This window comes from Propithecus coquereli, unplaced genomic scaffold (assembly GCF_000956105.1).
Source record: "Propithecus coquereli isolate 6110/MARCELLA unplaced genomic scaffold, Pcoq_1.0 Scaffold2, whole genome shotgun sequence".
Classification (NCBI taxonomy): Eukaryota; Metazoa; Chordata; class Mammalia; order Primates; family Indriidae; genus Propithecus; species Propithecus coquereli.
In genome coordinates this window covers 5,067,798-5,084,968 of record NW_012144966.1, presented here as the reverse complement: position 1 = coordinate 5,084,968, position 17,171 = coordinate 5,067,798, and the positions used below count along the sequence as shown (strand labels likewise).

General features: G+C 33.4%; 1 protein-coding gene across 2 annotated transcripts in view; it reads right to left on the bottom strand.

The window, feature by feature from the left end:
* The window catches only part of STK3 (serine/threonine kinase 3), a 280,323-nt gene that overhangs the window by 222,013 nt on the left and 41,139 nt on the right, over nt 1-17,171 (bottom strand). For both annotated transcript variants that reach the window (XM_012643656.1, XM_012643657.1), the window contains exon 4: nt 14,049-14,163. In XM_012643656.1, the coding sequence (XP_012499110.1) occupies nt 14,049-14,163 (115 nt within the window). The remainder of the gene's footprint in view (nt 1-14,048; nt 14,164-17,171) is intronic.

The window sequence follows — 17,171 nt, the reverse complement described above, 5'->3', positions numbered from 1 at the left end:
GTTATCAGCCCTTTATCAGATGTGTAGAGAGCAAATATTTTTTCCCATTCTGTGGGCTGTCTATTCACTCTAATGATAGTTTCCGTGGCAGTGCACAAGCTTTTTAATTTGATTAGATCCCACTTATTTATTTTTGTTGCTGCGGCGATTGCTTTGGGGTTCTTCTTCAAGAATTCGTTGCCTAGGCTAATGTCTGAAAGGATCTTCCCAACATCTTCTTTTAGAATTCTTAAGGTTTCATGCATTAGGTTTAAGTCTGTTATCCATCTTGAATTGATTTTTGTGAGAGGTGAGAGGTGGGGATCCAGTTTCATTCTTCTGCATGTAGCTAATCAGGAGAATTCCTAAAGCAAACATTTACTGCTGACATAGCAGGATCAGGCTCCTTGAGAAACATCAACCCTACTGTCCCTTACTGTGACAGAAGGAAGAAAGAGTTGGGGACCCAAGAGGTTTGACGCTCAATGTCACCAGATACTTCCTCCAAAGTTTAACGTTCATTTTGGGGGTATTTTAGAGGTTTGTTGCTGTTTTTACTGTTTTTTATTCCTGATGTGTTTAGTTTTTAGGTTTAATAAATATATAGAAACATCTGTTATTTTTTGCCTGTCTAGCACTCATTCACCCTTCTACTAACATACTCTGAGTTCCCTTTAGGAAATCGCTACTTCCCCATCCTCAGACTATGTATTTCTAGTAAGTAGTCAACTGTATCCTAGCTCCAGGTTGGACACATTATCTAGGTCTAAGCCAACTACCACATGACATTCCAATAGCCACAATGATTTGCTCGAAGAAAGGCACATCGCCCATTCAGAAGCACAACATCATCACTTGTTTCTTCTAGATTTCAACTAGAAAGGTATAACCAAGGGAACTGCTGACAGCCATCTTGTATCTATGAGAGGAGAGTCTGTGTAACAGTGAAATCAACAAAGAAATATTAATATCAGAACAAAGATGAATTCAAGTAATTCCTTTCATCCTAAATCAAGCCATGAAGGAAGCTAACTCGGCAATGATTTTTAGTTATGTGAACAAATAAATTCCTTCTTTGACTTAAGCTGGCTTAAGCTGGGTATTCTGTAACTTATAACCAAGAGTTGAAACTGAGCAGTAAACCTGAAGCTAATACTAAAGAGAGGGAAAGTTCCTGGAAAAAACGTTTACATAAAACACGAACCACTAACTCCAGAAATGCTAGAGGTTATTCCAGATATGTATTTTAGTAACAGCATGAGATCTCTGAAGCTGATTTCTATTTTCTACCCCCAAACAAAAGGAATACAATTACTGGGAGCAGGGGAAGTAGAATAAATATGTCTTTTCAAAGGAACATACACAGGATTTTTGTTTGTTTCCTGTCTCCCTTCGTTCTCCTAGTACCATCTCCCCTGCAGCTAATAAATATTCAAGTCAGAATGTATTAATATTGCATTTAGAGTTGTCATTTTATAGAACTCCTCAAATGTTTGTTTCCATTAGTTTTTATGATATAGATGATATCATCACACATAAGGATGACCAAAACCCCTTACTGAAAAATCAATGGTTTAAAGAAACTTGAGGAATATGTAGCTATCTCTAAAATACTTAAATCTCAAAAGTAATACTTAACTTACACATGTAAGACTTTATCTGAACATTCATCAAGCTTCATATTCTAACTTGTATACAACCAAAATTTCTCCCCTTCTCTCCCCTTCTCTTACGAAAAAAAAAATACATACATCTAATGCGGCTCTCAGGTATTCAGGATGAGGAAAACAATCTGGGAAAAGAGCAGAACAGCTCAGTAAATCCCTTCTACCCCTCATCACTCTATCTCATTTAGGAAAACAATCTGGGAAAAGAGCAGAACAGCTCAGTAAATCCCTTCTACCCCTCATCACTCTATCTCATTTCACCCAAAAGAAGAGAGTTGAAAATGTAAAATATCCAAGGTTTTAAATAATAAAAAATTTATTCTTCCAGAAAAACACAAATCTTCTATTCAACACAAAGTACATACATTAGAAAAAATAACTGGAATATTTTAACTATATTATATACAAGACAGCAGAGAGAGGTTGTCTTTCATGAAATCTGGATTGCACATGTCTGGCAAGAAAAAAAAAAGATTAATAATCTATCACAAAGCCCCACAACTAGTGATTCAAAATGAAAGCTTTCACTACTTACACCATATGTAAATATACATATACACACGCTGCTTATAATCCCTTGATCTGCAGAGAAAGAGAACTGATACTCTACTGTGAAAATGGTCAGTGGGCAGACATTTTAAAATCCTTTCCCACATGAAAAGATTCCTGAAAAACAGATCAGAAGACAACAGAAAAGCACTCAATATATACAGAGTTGTAAATCCAGTATGAACTAGTATCTATTACACAGAGGGGGAACATGCAACAAAGTGATTAGGAAAGTCAAACATGAAATTAGTCGAATAACACAGAGGCAAATATAAACCTCAAAGGGCGCTGGTATGGAATAGAAATCCACACATATCAAAAAGATGCCTGTCATTAACAACGATATAATATCAAACTTTTAAGCTCTAAATAAATCTTAATAATCAATAATAAAAAATTGATATGCCTTCACCAAGAAAAAAAAATCTGTTGGAAGGAGCACATAATTAACATCAAGGCAGATTTTTTTTTTTAAAATACAACAAATCAAATGTTTACCATATAAGCTATGACATGCAAGGTATTAAGTCTAAGGGCACTAGGATAAAATATCCTAGCATATTTTGAATTGTCACTGCCTGAGTCTTTTAAAGAAACTGTCACTGTACCTAAAAACATAAGCTCTATCTTATGGAATGTATACTTCCTTCATTAACAATGGTAACTCAAAGTACCAATGGTGAATGGTAGAATTCTGTCCTTGGTTCCATATCCCTCTGCATTATTCTACCCAAACACATCTCATAAATAATGTTCACCATGCAAAGACACTCTCATCTAAGTGAGATGATAGGATGATGATGATGACAGTATCAAAAGCAAATATATATAAGGCCCTCTATGTGCCAGGTGCTATTCTGTCACATTAAATACATGTAATCTTCAGAATAACTCAGTGAAGTAGGGTAGTCTTATTCCATTTAACAAATGAAGAAACCAAGTCACAGAGAAGTTAAAAAAAAAAAAAAAAACACTTGCCCACGTTCACACAGCTAGTATATAGCAGAGGCAGGATTCAAAACCAGGCAGTCTGGCTCCAAATTCTGTATTCTTAGCCACTATAGCTCAATTCTAGCAGTTAACTATAATTTCAATTCTTTCATTCCCTGTAATTTACTTCACCTCTCTATGGTTCCATTTCTCATCTAGAAAAATGAGTCAATAACAGTTCTTTCCTCATAGAGTTCTTCGATCCTCATGACGACTAAATGCAATAATAAATATAGTGTGTTTTTAAAAAGTACCTGGCACATAACAAGTACTGTGTAAGTCTGTTTTTATTATATCTACCAAATGTCTGTCACTGGAGTTGAAAATCACTGTTCTAAAACTAACAATCAGCGAGAATTTACTAAGCAGAATGGTCTAAATGTATCCTTTACACTTCTAATGAAGTGGTAACTAAAGAAAAACTGGATTTTCCCAATTATTTCCATTATAAAATAAACCCATCACCAGCCTTCAGGAAAATACATATAAATCATTTAAGAGTTGCTGCTCTCTTCAAGTCTGCAATTTCCTCTCCATTATTTTGTGTTCCCTCACACCCACGTAGTATCACAGAAATATCTCATTCTGATAAAGGTAGATACTAAAAATTTCTCTTATATACCAAACAGAATGTTTATATAAGTCTTAAGGCACAAAACTTATTTGGTATTTTAATGTAATTCTCATCTATACAGCTAGGCGCTGGGTACTCTTCAACCAGAATACTACTCTCAGAGCTTGGCTTCACCAAAGAGCTACAAAGCATAAAGACTGAAAGAGCCACAGCAATCCTCTAGTTAGAAACTAGTGCTGATCAACATTTAAATTTGTTCCTAATTTTCTATCATGACAACATTCTTGCATAGGTCTCATTGTATAATTGTGCTGAGATTTCTCAAAGGTACAGAAGAAGGAAGAAAACCATTGGATGGATCCTAGAGTACATATATATTCAACAATGAGAGATTATCAAATTACTCCTCAAAGTAGTTGTACTAATTTAAACTCCTAAGAGTAAGAAATTATATACAATATACATAAGGCAATGGAGGGAGGGGTCCCTACTGATTCAGAATCAGGAACTAACCTGAATTTATAATTTGTTTAGTTATTTGCCTCTCCTACTTCTGAAGCTCCATTAAACTTATTATAAGAATGTTTTTTTAAACAAAATAAACTAACAGTGAAACAATCAGCACAGGAGAGTATAATAAATTTGGAAGCATTTGTATGGAAAGAGCCACAGCCAGAGCAGACAAAGAAGGGATCTGCAATAAAAGAAGTGATCTAACAAGTAAACCCCAGAGGGGCTCCAAGCTTAGAACCACAAGTTAGGGAGAGCAAGAGTGAGAAGGGTGATGGAAAAGGTAGTTAGCTTTTCCATGGAAGCTGAAAAGAAAACAATGGAACAAGAGTTGGCTCCTTGCCCCCAGTCTGCCCCTACTCCCATGTACATATAGATTATATGCATTTTGCATTTATCCCCAGACCAAAACAAGAGGGTGCTCCTCTCTAAAGAAATTGAATAAATATCCTTTGTGGGCCTTTCCCCCTCAAAGTCAGCTCCCAACCCATTCACCCTAACATTATGCCTATCCATCCAAAAGTATTGTCCCAATGCAACCGGTGAGAGCTGGTCAGCCTACCTCCCCAAGGGCAAGACCACAATAAATAAATAAAACAAGGAAATCAATAACCCCAGAGGAAACAGAGATGATTCAGGAAACAGAAAATAACTTTTAAAAAAACCTATTATTCTTAAAGCAATTTAAAAAGCTTTTGCATGCATGTATCAGCATCAATGGTACAGAAAAGAAAAAATATCAAAACAAAAAGAGTTTTTATAAATTAAAATATAACTGCTGACATAAAAAGTTCAGTTACAGGCCGGGCGCGGTGGCTCACACCTGTAATCCTAGCTCTCCGGGAGGCTGAAGCGGGCGGGTTGTTTGAGCTCAGGAGTTCGAAACCACCCTGAGAAAGAGCGAGACCCCGTCTCTACTAAAATTAGAAAGAAATTAATTGGACAACTAAAAATACATGGAAAAAATTAGCCGGGCATGGTAACGCATGCCTGTAGTCCCAGCTACTCGGGAGGCTGAGGCAGAAGGATTGCTTGAGCCCAGGAGTTTGAGGTTGCTGTGAGCTAGGATGATGCCACGGCACTCTAGCCCGGGCAACATAGTGAGACTCTGTCTCAAAAAAAAAAAAAAAAAAAAAAGTTCAGTTACAAGAGTAAGAAAATAAAAGATGATAAATCACTCCATACCCCCAAAAGGCAAAAAGATGAAAAGTCTAAGAGGTAAAAAAAGAAATAAATAATAAATCCAGAAGAGTCAACCATCCAATGAAGAAAATAGAAGGGGATATTATCAAAGAAATTATTCCAAAGCTGAAGAAAGTGTTTATATTAAAAGGAACTACTGAATGCTAAGCATAACTAATAATAAAAAAGACTCATGCCTAAGAATATCCTTGTGAAATATCATGTTCCTTGTGAAATATCAGAAACATCAAGATGAAAAAAAGTCCAAAAATTTCCAGAGGGAGAAAAACTTGCAAATGTTAATAAATACGACCCTGACAGGCATTAACTAAAACAACAGCAACCCTGGATGTTAGAAGATAATGGGGGAATGTCTAAAATCTTGAGAGAAAATTTTCTTTGTAAAATTCTACATAGGCTAACTATCAACCAAGTATAAAGGCAAAATAAAGATATTTTCAGATATGCGAGGATTCAAACAGTTAACCTCTTATTCTTGTATAATAAAGAAGATAGTTTAGGAAGACTACAAAACAAAGGTGAAAACCAAAGAAACAGGAAATATATAAGTAAATGGTGGCACTAACCCAGAAGTCCAGTGAAAAGAAATTCCAAGGATGCAGCTGTACAGCAGACCTAAAAAGCAATGAGTCCACATTAGAACAAGAAATCAGGAAGCTCCAAAGAAAGTCTTCTCAAAGAAGAATCACGTACATTCCAGGAAACAGATAAAATGAGTAAGAAGCTAGAAGACATTAGCAAAATGATAAAGATGCCTACGCTGCTTCTCTTAACATGGAAAAAAAAATAGAAAAAACTCCAGGAAAAGCAAAAAATTTGGTAACAACATGACCCTAACATAGATCCATCAACCTAAAATGTGGCAATGATTTTCAGCAATTGATTATGTGTGAACAAAGTAAATCACCATACTAGGGGTATGACATTGGACGTTTAGAGATGGAAATATAATTTTAGCATATCATTGTTTCCTCTTCCAAGATGTCCTTTGCCCTCTCTTCTCTGACTCATTTATTCATTCATTCCTTCAAGAAATATTAACTGAGCATCTATTCTAGAGGCTGGAGATGAAACAGTGAACAAATAAACAAAATCCTTGCGCCTTTGGAGTTTATATTCAATGACTTCTACTCTTTCAAAAATCTGCTAATGAATTCTCTTGCCAATGAAGCTTCCTCTGAACTGTTAGGCAGTGCTTCTCCTTTTTTTTTCCTAAAGAACTCTAACTCTTCACAGAATAGAATTTAGATTTTTCCATAATACTACTTCAGCTAGGGGGTGAACAATGCAAAATAGCAACATTTACTAGAGTTAACTGACAATGACAAATCATTTGCGCTAGACCATAAAACTAGTTTGCGGAAGAACCAAAACTAAAATCTATAGTGCTGAAAGCCTGGGTTGATGCTATCTCTACTATACTAGGTTGAATTAAAACAAGTGGTCAAATCAAAAAATGGGAGAGAATAACCTTAGGTACTTTCTTAGAATGTTTCCAAGTATACAATAAACATCTAAGAAGACATAGACTCTACTTCTTCCATACGTCGAGACACGGCTTTACAGTTATGTAAAGATCATTTTGAAAGACTCTAATCAAAAATATAACCTTTTAAAAGCTTCGATTTCAGAGTTGTGTATTTCTACTTTGCAGTATATAATATTTGAAATGCATAAATGTTTCAAGACATTAAATGGTATCTCATACAATATAAATTAGCTTTTTAAAAATTTCCTCAAGGAATCTTCAAAAATTATTCCTATAAATATATTGGACATTTTATTCTTTTTTAACTTGAAAACACTTAACTGCTCACAAAAAAATAATGCTTACATTAATTTACACTAACAACAAAAAAGCTTTCTTTTTCATGACCCAAAGGAAGCTTACGGTTAAAAATTATCAAGATATACATTTTTAAAAATAAGCAAAAAAATAAATAAATAAACACATTAACATATATCTTTTGTAAGAATCAGAGAACTAATGCAACATTCCTTTTATTTCACACACACCAGGATTACTTGTAAGCATACTTTTTATGGCTTGTCTTTAGTATATGACCATATCTGTTCAATAATCCACATTAATACTAAATATTATAGTAGCCATGCAAATTATAACTTATCCACAAAAATATAACACTGAATAGATAGGTAGGGTCATTTTATATTCACAGGATAAGCAGCCAAGGAATTGATCCTGTTTCAGCTCAACATTTATCAATGGCTTGCTAGGCGCCAGTAGCTATTCTAGGCACTTGGAATATTTCCAAGATGAATATATAAAACACCTAACCTTGAGGAACTTACAGTAGGTGAAGACAACTGCAACTACTCTTCCCCCAAATACTAAAAGCTGACTAATTAAATGTGATTTCCAAGTATGAGATACCACAGCTGGGTTATCTACAAAAAGGTTTCACCAAACTTAAACGATGTAAAAAAATCAGTTACTAAATGTATGATACCAAGACTTGAGTTGTGTGTGAATCTGATCACAGAAATCAGAAATTTAAGTCACTTATACTACTTTATTGATCCCCAAATACTTATAAACCAAAAGAATTCAATGAATACCATTAATAACTAAATAGTGACTTTTACTCATAATGCAACCAGGAGAGTCAGAGAAACTTTTATCACCCACTGGACTATAAGAGAGCTTCACTTTCATACTAATTCTAGTACCACTACAATTACCACAATTACTATTCATTATCAGGTTAAGTGCCAACTCTGTGGTATGTCCCATATTAGGCATCAGCACTTAAATAGACACAATCCCCACTCTTGACTACTCAGCCTCAATCACTGGGATATGCCTAATTAACCCCCAAACTTAATTCTACGCCTTCATCTTTTCCTATATGTTTCCCAAAAAAAAAAGTACAGATAAGATTTTGAAGGCCCTTTTTTAAATATTTATGCTGATAATCAGATAATTCATTTCATGAACTTTAAAATAATACAAAAAGTACTCATATAACAAACTGTCAAGCAGTCCTGCAAATAGATCAAAAAAGGCCAAAAGCAGCAACATCAAAAGGCAAAGAAGAGGCACAAAAAGGAAACAAAATAGCCAATATACATATGAAAAGGTACTCAGCATACCCAAGAGTCAAAATAAGCAAAATAATAATATTAATAATAGTAAAAATTATGATAATAGCAGCTAGCATTTATTGTGCTCTTTCTTTATGTACAAGTGAATATGCAACAAAACCCAATTAATTAATTAACAAATTACTAAATAGACAACAAACTGCCTGGGAAAATCAAGAACTTTTCAAATAAGAGGTAATATTTTAAGCTGGGCCTTCATGGATACAAATTTAGTAGGCAAAGACAAGGGTAGGGGGAAACACTCAAAAGTAAGGGAGAAGATAAAGCAATAGCATACACAAAATCACCAAAATATGAATCCAGTTCTTATTCTAGAAGCCAGTTCTTACTGTGCCGCTGAAGATTCAAGTATATGACAAAACAGTGACAAGTTATGAAATGGTACAGGTAGGAAGGAAGGAATATATAAACAGTGTTTATTCTTTTGGCTAAAAAGCATTGATCTTAAATATTTTTTTAAAAACATAACAACTTAATCAGATTTGTATTTTCCTGTGCCTTTAACTTTCAAGGAAATATTTAATTGATTAAAAACAAAAATATTAATAATTTTAAATCAAGAGCTCTTTATCAAAAAAAATGTCAAAAAAATAAATAAATAAATAATAAAAAATAAAAAAGAGCTCTTTATCCCTAATGAGGCTTTTTTTCAAAGACAAGCATAATTTTTTAAGTATTAAAGACCATTAAGTATGTTACTTAAGTGGTTTTCCAAGAGTCATTTCTCTGAAAACAAATAAAAAATCTAAGACCCATTGCCAACTCTCTAAACCATCACCTAATTTTGCTTCTTATCTATAGTAGGATTCACTAAATGTAAATATGTACATATAGTGTAAATATGTAAATTACACAGTCAGTTGAAATCTAAAAGAAAAGTCTCTAATAATATTATCAACCTGTCCATTCCTCTGAGAAAGCTTACTATTAAAATGGCTTTAATATACTGTGTATATAAAACCAAGTGAACTAAGTTTAAACTCTCAGGTCTGAATAGGATTATGTTGCATCAGATCAACATCCATCTGTGAGTTCACTTGAGCACCAATCCAACCTTATTCTCAACCTATATTTTACTATTTTATTAACAATTTCAAGATAAGCACAAAAATAAGAATTGCAATAATCATGTTTTTACATCACTCTTTAGATTTATAAGGGTTAAACTTGTTAAGAAAGTTTTATAACCATAGACCATATATGAATTCATTTTAGTGAATATAATCACAAGAAAAGTCAATTCAAGGGCTCTACTAAACATACCCACATAATTGAGAGCAAAAGGAGATGCAAGCAAATGAGTAAATCAATGTCTGAGAAGTCCACATCATGAACAGACCCCAAACACAGAGCATGGGTTTCAGGGACAAGATAAAACTCCTAAAAATGACTAAAAAGATTAAGAGGAAAAATGAGGGTATTAGGCGAGAATCAATATAAAAAAGTAGAATAGGATCGTATTAATTGAGTTTCAAGAACGGTACTTGGATAGGAAGTAAATAAGCAAATGCTAATGAGTAAAATCAAGCAACAGGGTCAGAGGGGGACCAACAGCAAAGTTCACCGAATAATACATAAACGTAGCATTCTTATAAACCACCATTAGCCAATCAGATAATATAACAACAACAAAAAAGACACCATTCATGACAGCACTAAAAATGACAAGGCCCCTAGAAACAAATAAAATTTAAATTATGCAAGATTTTCAACAAAATTTTAAAAGGCATTTAAAGACATAAAAGAACTGAATACAGAGACATTCTATGATCATGGATGGGAAAATATCAATCAACCCAAATTAATCTATGAGTTAAATGTGATTCCAATCAAAAACCCAGCAGGACTTTTTGTAGAACTTGACAACTTAATCTAAAACTTAGAAGATCAAGAAAACAAAGACAATTAAGGGAACTGCACCCCAAAATCAAACATGCCACATAATTAAGAGCATATTTCTGTTGCAGAAACAGACAAATAAATCTCTGCTAGAACAGAGACCAAATATAGAGCCAAGTATATATGGAACCTTAGCAGAGCGGTCTTACAAGTCAGTTAAAAAGGGATAGATAATTGTGTTATGACAATTAGATTTCTACACAGAAAAAAATAAAAATACTGTATATCCCTACCTCATATCATACAAAAAAGTAAATACCAGCTAGATTAAAAACTTAACTGTTAATAACACAATTTAAACTGTTAGAGTTCCACTTCTGGTAATGGTAAACTAAACAATTCAGACAACTCTTCTGCTAAAAGAACTAAGTCTGGAGAAAATATATTTAAAAGTCTATTTGAAGGCTAATGAAGATACAAAAACAGTGTCTTTTCTCTGGAGACAAGATATGAGAAAAGAAGAAAACCAAAGAGGTGAGCCTAGCTATAAAGGCCACTTTTGCCCAAGAAGAATCTGTCAACTACTGAATGGAAGTCAAGAGGCCAAGAAGCAGAGCAGAGCTTTTGAGTGACTTACAAGGCAAGGTGGTCAAAGATTAGACATCAAAACCTACCAAAAAGTTGAGAAACCCTAGAACACCAAAGGACTATACCCTAGATGTAAAGGGGGATTACCCTCATAAGTACAGTCATGCATCACTTAACAGGGATATGTTATGAGAAATGTGTTGGTAGGCTATTTCATCATTGCGTGAACATCACAGAGTGTACTTACACAAACCTAGATGTCTTATAGCTTATTGCTCCTAGGCTACAAACCTGTACAGTATGTTACCGTACTGAATACTGTAACCAACTGTAACCCAATGGTAAGTACTTGTGTCTCTAAATATATCTAAATATAGAAAAGACACAGTAAAACTATGATATTATAATCTTATGAGACCACCAGCCTATATGCTGTCCATCATTGACAGAAACATCATTATACATGGTCTAACTGTATTAAAGCCCAGATTCAAATTATTTCTAACCCTGATTGGATTAAGGTGATCCAGGATTGCTAGGGGTAGGCATAAGGTAGAAGCAAGCAAAAACCTTACATGGAATACATCACCATTCAGAAGTTCAAATGATCTCTACCAAGTTTTATGCAATGTCTAGCACTCTAGCAAAGATAACCAGACATAGACAAAAACAATAAAAACCAAAAGAAACAATATATAATAAAAACAGATCCACAAGAGATTAAGATAATAAAATTATCAGATAAAATTAGATTATAATTAATATGTACTAGGAAATAAAGGACAAGGAATAGTTTAAAAATGCTAAAAGAAACTGCCAAGCTAGTATTTTTTACCCAGCAAATATTTTGTTCAAAAATGAAATAAAATAACATTTTCATGCAAAAAATTGAGAACCTGTCATCATCATACCCACAGATAAGGAAATACTAAAGGACATTCTTCAGGCAACTGGGAAATGCAGAAAAGAATAAAAAGCATAAATATATGGGCAAATATAAACATCGACAATATAAAACAGTAACGAATTCCTTGTGCTATTTAAAATGCATATAGAATTAGAAGAAAATACAAAGCATATAACAAAAAACAAAGGAATATATAAGCCTTAAAAAAAAGTTGCCATATTCTTAGGAAAAGATTGTTTTGTGATCATGAAAACAACTACTAGAGTGAGTTTTACACCTGTTTAATAGATCGATGATGACTGTTTCACTGGTCATATTTTTGAAAGCCAGCTAATCAGTAACAGCCATGCCTCTGAAATTCGGACAATCAAGATTATCACTCCAGTGAACATTCCCATAAAATGATCAAATATTTACAATGTCTAGGTATTTAAAAAAATGGGATGATACATATCCTTATATTGCTAACCTTAATAATGGTACTCTTTTTAGATAACAAGTAAATGAAGAAAAATGTCCTCATGTGGGAAAAGAAAGATACAAATATTCTTGAGATTTAACAGTAACTGTCATCAGGCAATACCCAGAGACAATATACCTATAGCTCCTGGTCAATCTCTTGTCCAGCTCTGGGTTTTTTTTCATATATGGAAATTAGACTCTTATCATGCTACCCAGAACCAAGGATAACTGCTCTGTGAGGATAACAATTAGACTATTCCAAAGGTATGACTCCCCAACATGATCAGTGGACTCTGTCTTCTAAAAACAAAAATTAAGGGGTAAAATCTTTCCTTTGATAACTGGTGAAGGAGATTCTCGAGGGTAAGTATAGTATACCTTCACAGTTCGTAATTATTGGCAACAAGAAATAAACTACTTGGCTCAAATACTTTTCTATCTCCTCCAAATGGTAACAATAATACTTCAAACCAAGAAAATAGAGATGCTTAAAATTTTCGCTTTCACACACTTTTACTTCACATTCCTACTAGATAATTTTAAACACCAAATGCACTGAGTTTAGCCGGAAATGATTTTAACATGCTTTAAACTGGAGTATAATTATTTTCAATTAAAGAATTGTTCGGCCACTCAAGAGTCATCTGATTTACATAAATGCTAGTTAAGCACCATAAAAATTCTAAGATATATAATTAGAACATCACAGATCACTTAATCCATTCTGTCAAAACAAGGATTATTTTAACTTCTGTCTCACTTCCCTTAAAAGAAACCCTATTTATTTTCTCTAACAGGAAAAAAAAAAATAGTAAAATAAACTTACAACATACTTCCCCAATCAAACTTTAAAATGATTCTGGTTAACCACAAATTGACTCAGGTAATTAAGTATTTTTTCTGAATGTATTTCACTAAAACATGCCTGACAACATATAATAATGTCATGTAGTAATTGGGTTACTGTTCTACAGAATTACAAATTATTTCACTGATTATTCTTCTTACTCATTCACAGATAAAAAGGTCACTTTGGTCCTTATAAACCATCCAAATAGACTAGATGCACTGCTAGCCTAAAGTAAATAATTTTGTAAATAGCTCTTCTACTTAAGGTTAAAAAATAACCATAAAAAGTTTTTATCAAGTAAAACATTTCACTAAGCTGGGTTCACAAAAATAAAATATATAAAATATATATATGTATAGCTCTATCACTTTCACACATCCTGACAATATTTGGGAAAATAAAGGCAAAAGTTTTTAGAATATTTTTTAAAATTCAGAAACATGTAACTTCAACTGTTACCCGCCATAAATTATAATAGAGGTTACTTAAGAAAATACCATATTATGAACTTTAAAATTCTAGCCATAATTTAATGAACTCACATAATAAACAACATGCACAGATTCCAAATGAAGAAAAGTATTTTCATAGTTTCGTTATCTTAATAAATAAACAATCGTGCGATTCCTAAATTTGCCACAGAAAGATGTGTAGCTGGTACTCATATCTCCTGCTAGATCTCTTTACACCATTTAAAATCTTTTCCCACACTAACATTTTCTTTGTAACAAAATACTACCTCGTCAGATTCTAAAATATGAGTGTTTAGAAATGTGATTAGCAAAACAATTTTAAAATACTTACTGTCTTGTTCCGTAATCTAATTATGTCTGAGACAGAGCCAGCTCCACAATACTCCATAACAATCCAGAGGTCTGTGTTCTTAAAGTAACTGCCATAGTACTTTACAACATATGGGCTAAAGAAAAATACATATACAATTAAATTTAATTAATCCCTAAAGAAAATTTTTTTCTTAATCCCAACACAAAGTATTTTCAACATTTCATAATGTTCCAATAAGTAAACACAAATGAGTAAATTTCTATTGTATATCGAATTGTCTATATCTAGAGAACATGAACTGTGTATAATTAGGCTTTAATTCATGGATGAAATTTAACAGGATTACAGAGGAGGCCCAAATGTTTTGAGTAATTCTGAAGAAAATAAAGCTTCATTTTGGCAAAGGACTTACTACTTAACATAAGGAACAAATACAAATATTTTCCTTTAACAAAGCATTTTAAACATAAATCCTCTAAAAGAATTTGCAGTCAAATATTAACACCCAACTTTAAAATACTCTATATTTCAATGAGGCCAAAAAAAGTTTTTAAATTTTCTTTCATTTTGGTCTTTGAAAATTCTGGAGAAAAATAATTATAAATTTTTTTGCTTAAATTCAGATAATTAAAACTATTAACACTTTAAAGTATTTCTGAACTGAAGTTTTACATCTTCCAGAGCAGAATAAACTATGTTTATAGCCAAGTTGTTTTCAGGAAGATTTAGAAAGGAACAAATGACCATCACCATTGATATTTACCAAGGACATGCTACATATGCTAACGCGTAAGAAATTTTACCTAACTCAAAGAGGCATAGTATCCATATTCAGAGAATACATGAAAATATAAAAAATACAAGGTAGCAAAAACTAAGCAGTATACAATCTAAATGCTACAAGAGCTCAAAGGAGGACGTGATCATGGTGGAGTCATCAGAGAGAACTTTGTGGAAGGGGTGAGATTTAAATGGGATTATGAAAAAAAGTTAAAGTTCCAAAATGTGGGTGAAGAGAGATAGTCTAGAAAAGGCAAAGGCCATGAACAAAGGCACACAAATGGAGAGGAAAAAACCAAGTATGGAATGTTTAGGGAACAACTCCTTCAGCAGAAACTTCTATCTAGTAGTAGCTACAATCAAAAATAGGAGCTATTTTCCTAGTCACCAATGTAAGATAAATAAGACATAGGAACAAATAAAAAAAAAAAACAGCAAAAAATTTAAAGTCAGATAAAAGAAGACAAAGAGAAACCACCAAAAGAGGAGGCTAAGACAAGACTTGTGAGGGAAGACTTCTCAATAGAGCCTTTATAATTTTATTATAGCTACGTTTTGAAGTCAAAAGTAGAGCAGGTTAGTTGGAGCTTAAGGGCCTGACCTAAAAAGATGGCTATAGGTCTAGAATTCAATCCCATTTTATCGCTACTGGTACTGATTACCTATTGCACAGACTTGTTTCCCAGCTGGTCTCCTTGTCATAGTTTGCTCCCCCATTCTAATCTATGCTACATACAGTTGACAAGGTTATCTTACTTTAAAACAAAAGTAAAATAAGCTGATCACATTGCTCTCCTGATCAAAAAAAAACTCCAGTGGCTCTCCATTACCCAAAGAAATAAGTCTTACCTGTTTCATGTCACATACAAGACCTTTCAAAGTCTATCTCATTACCCACATCTCCCATTACTCCCCACAGCTCACGCCTTAAATTTCCAGACATACTTAGCTTTGCTAGGTGTTGGGAATAGAAAGTACATTATTAGAAGTTCATAAAAGTCCACTGAACCATTTAAGAAAAGTGCTTGTTTACAAACAAATGAAACTAACACATACACTTAGAGCGTCAACATATGAAAAACATAAAAAAGTTTTCTTTACATACACTTCTTTGAGGTATGAGTGTTCGTGTGGAAACCTTTACAGGTCTTAGACACGGTTATGCATCAAAACTACCTGTAACCCAGGCCCACACCTTTGAGGTTCTGATTCAGCATGTCTTTCAAAAGCTCTACAGGTAGCAGACCCAGAGTTCAGCTTAATTCCTGAAAACAGACTGCATATTCTTCAGAAAAACCTCTTCAAATATTTATTTTCTCATTCAAAATTTTGAAAAAGTGTTAAGTAACAATGAGTTCAAGATTAAGTTCACTGAAAAGCACATAGAAAATGTATATGTTATCTTGCCATATACACCAAGTAATCATCAATGCTAAGGGTAGAATTGACAGCTGTTATGAAAATTAGGGAATCTAACCTGGACAGCTACCTGAAAATGCAGCTGTCTCTCTCCATAGGAGTAAGTCAAGAGACCATTTTGGAAAAAGGTAAAATTTCTTCAAAACAAATAATTGGTGGCCCATCTAATACACAATCAAGTAAATAGATCAAGGCCCAACATCTCAGTATCATAAAACATGGCCTCAATAATTTTAACTAGTAAAGTATTTAATCGAGTAGAACTAAACAGCCACATTCATTCATTGACCATCCAGTTAGACCCTGCATTGGACCAGATGTTCAGTAAGCACTGGTGAACCAAACATACACCATTCTGACCATCATATAGCATAAACCAGTGTGAAATATATAGGTATTAGGGAAGTAAACACACAAATAAATATAATTACTGTGGCAAGAAAAGAAGGAGGTATGCTATGAGGTAAACTGGCTATGACTTTATTTTGCATTCACCATTTCTGCAAATAAAACTGTTCCTAGTTAATATAAAGGAATGGAATACATCCATATTCCACAGTAGCTTCTGACTTGGGAAGCACTGGAATATGTGGAAAAAACTTTGAAAGTAGATGTGAGTGAGTTTTAACAAAAAAAAAAAAAAATCTCCTCTCTACATTGAGTTGTGTTGAATTACAAAATCCATAGATATGTAAAAGAAGGAAATGCTTAAACCTCAGAGTTTATATGTATATAGTGCACTACTATTGGTCATCTTCTAATATTCTCTTTATTGGCACCTTTTTTATTTTAAAGCACTTACTACATCTTGCAAGTATTTTGTCTTTGACTTTTATTTGCCTCCCCCGGAAGAATAGAAGCTTCATGAGGACAGGTTTTGCTCTCCATTTTATCCTCAGTAGCTGCCTTCTCATATGCACAAACTAAAGAAGCAATGAATAA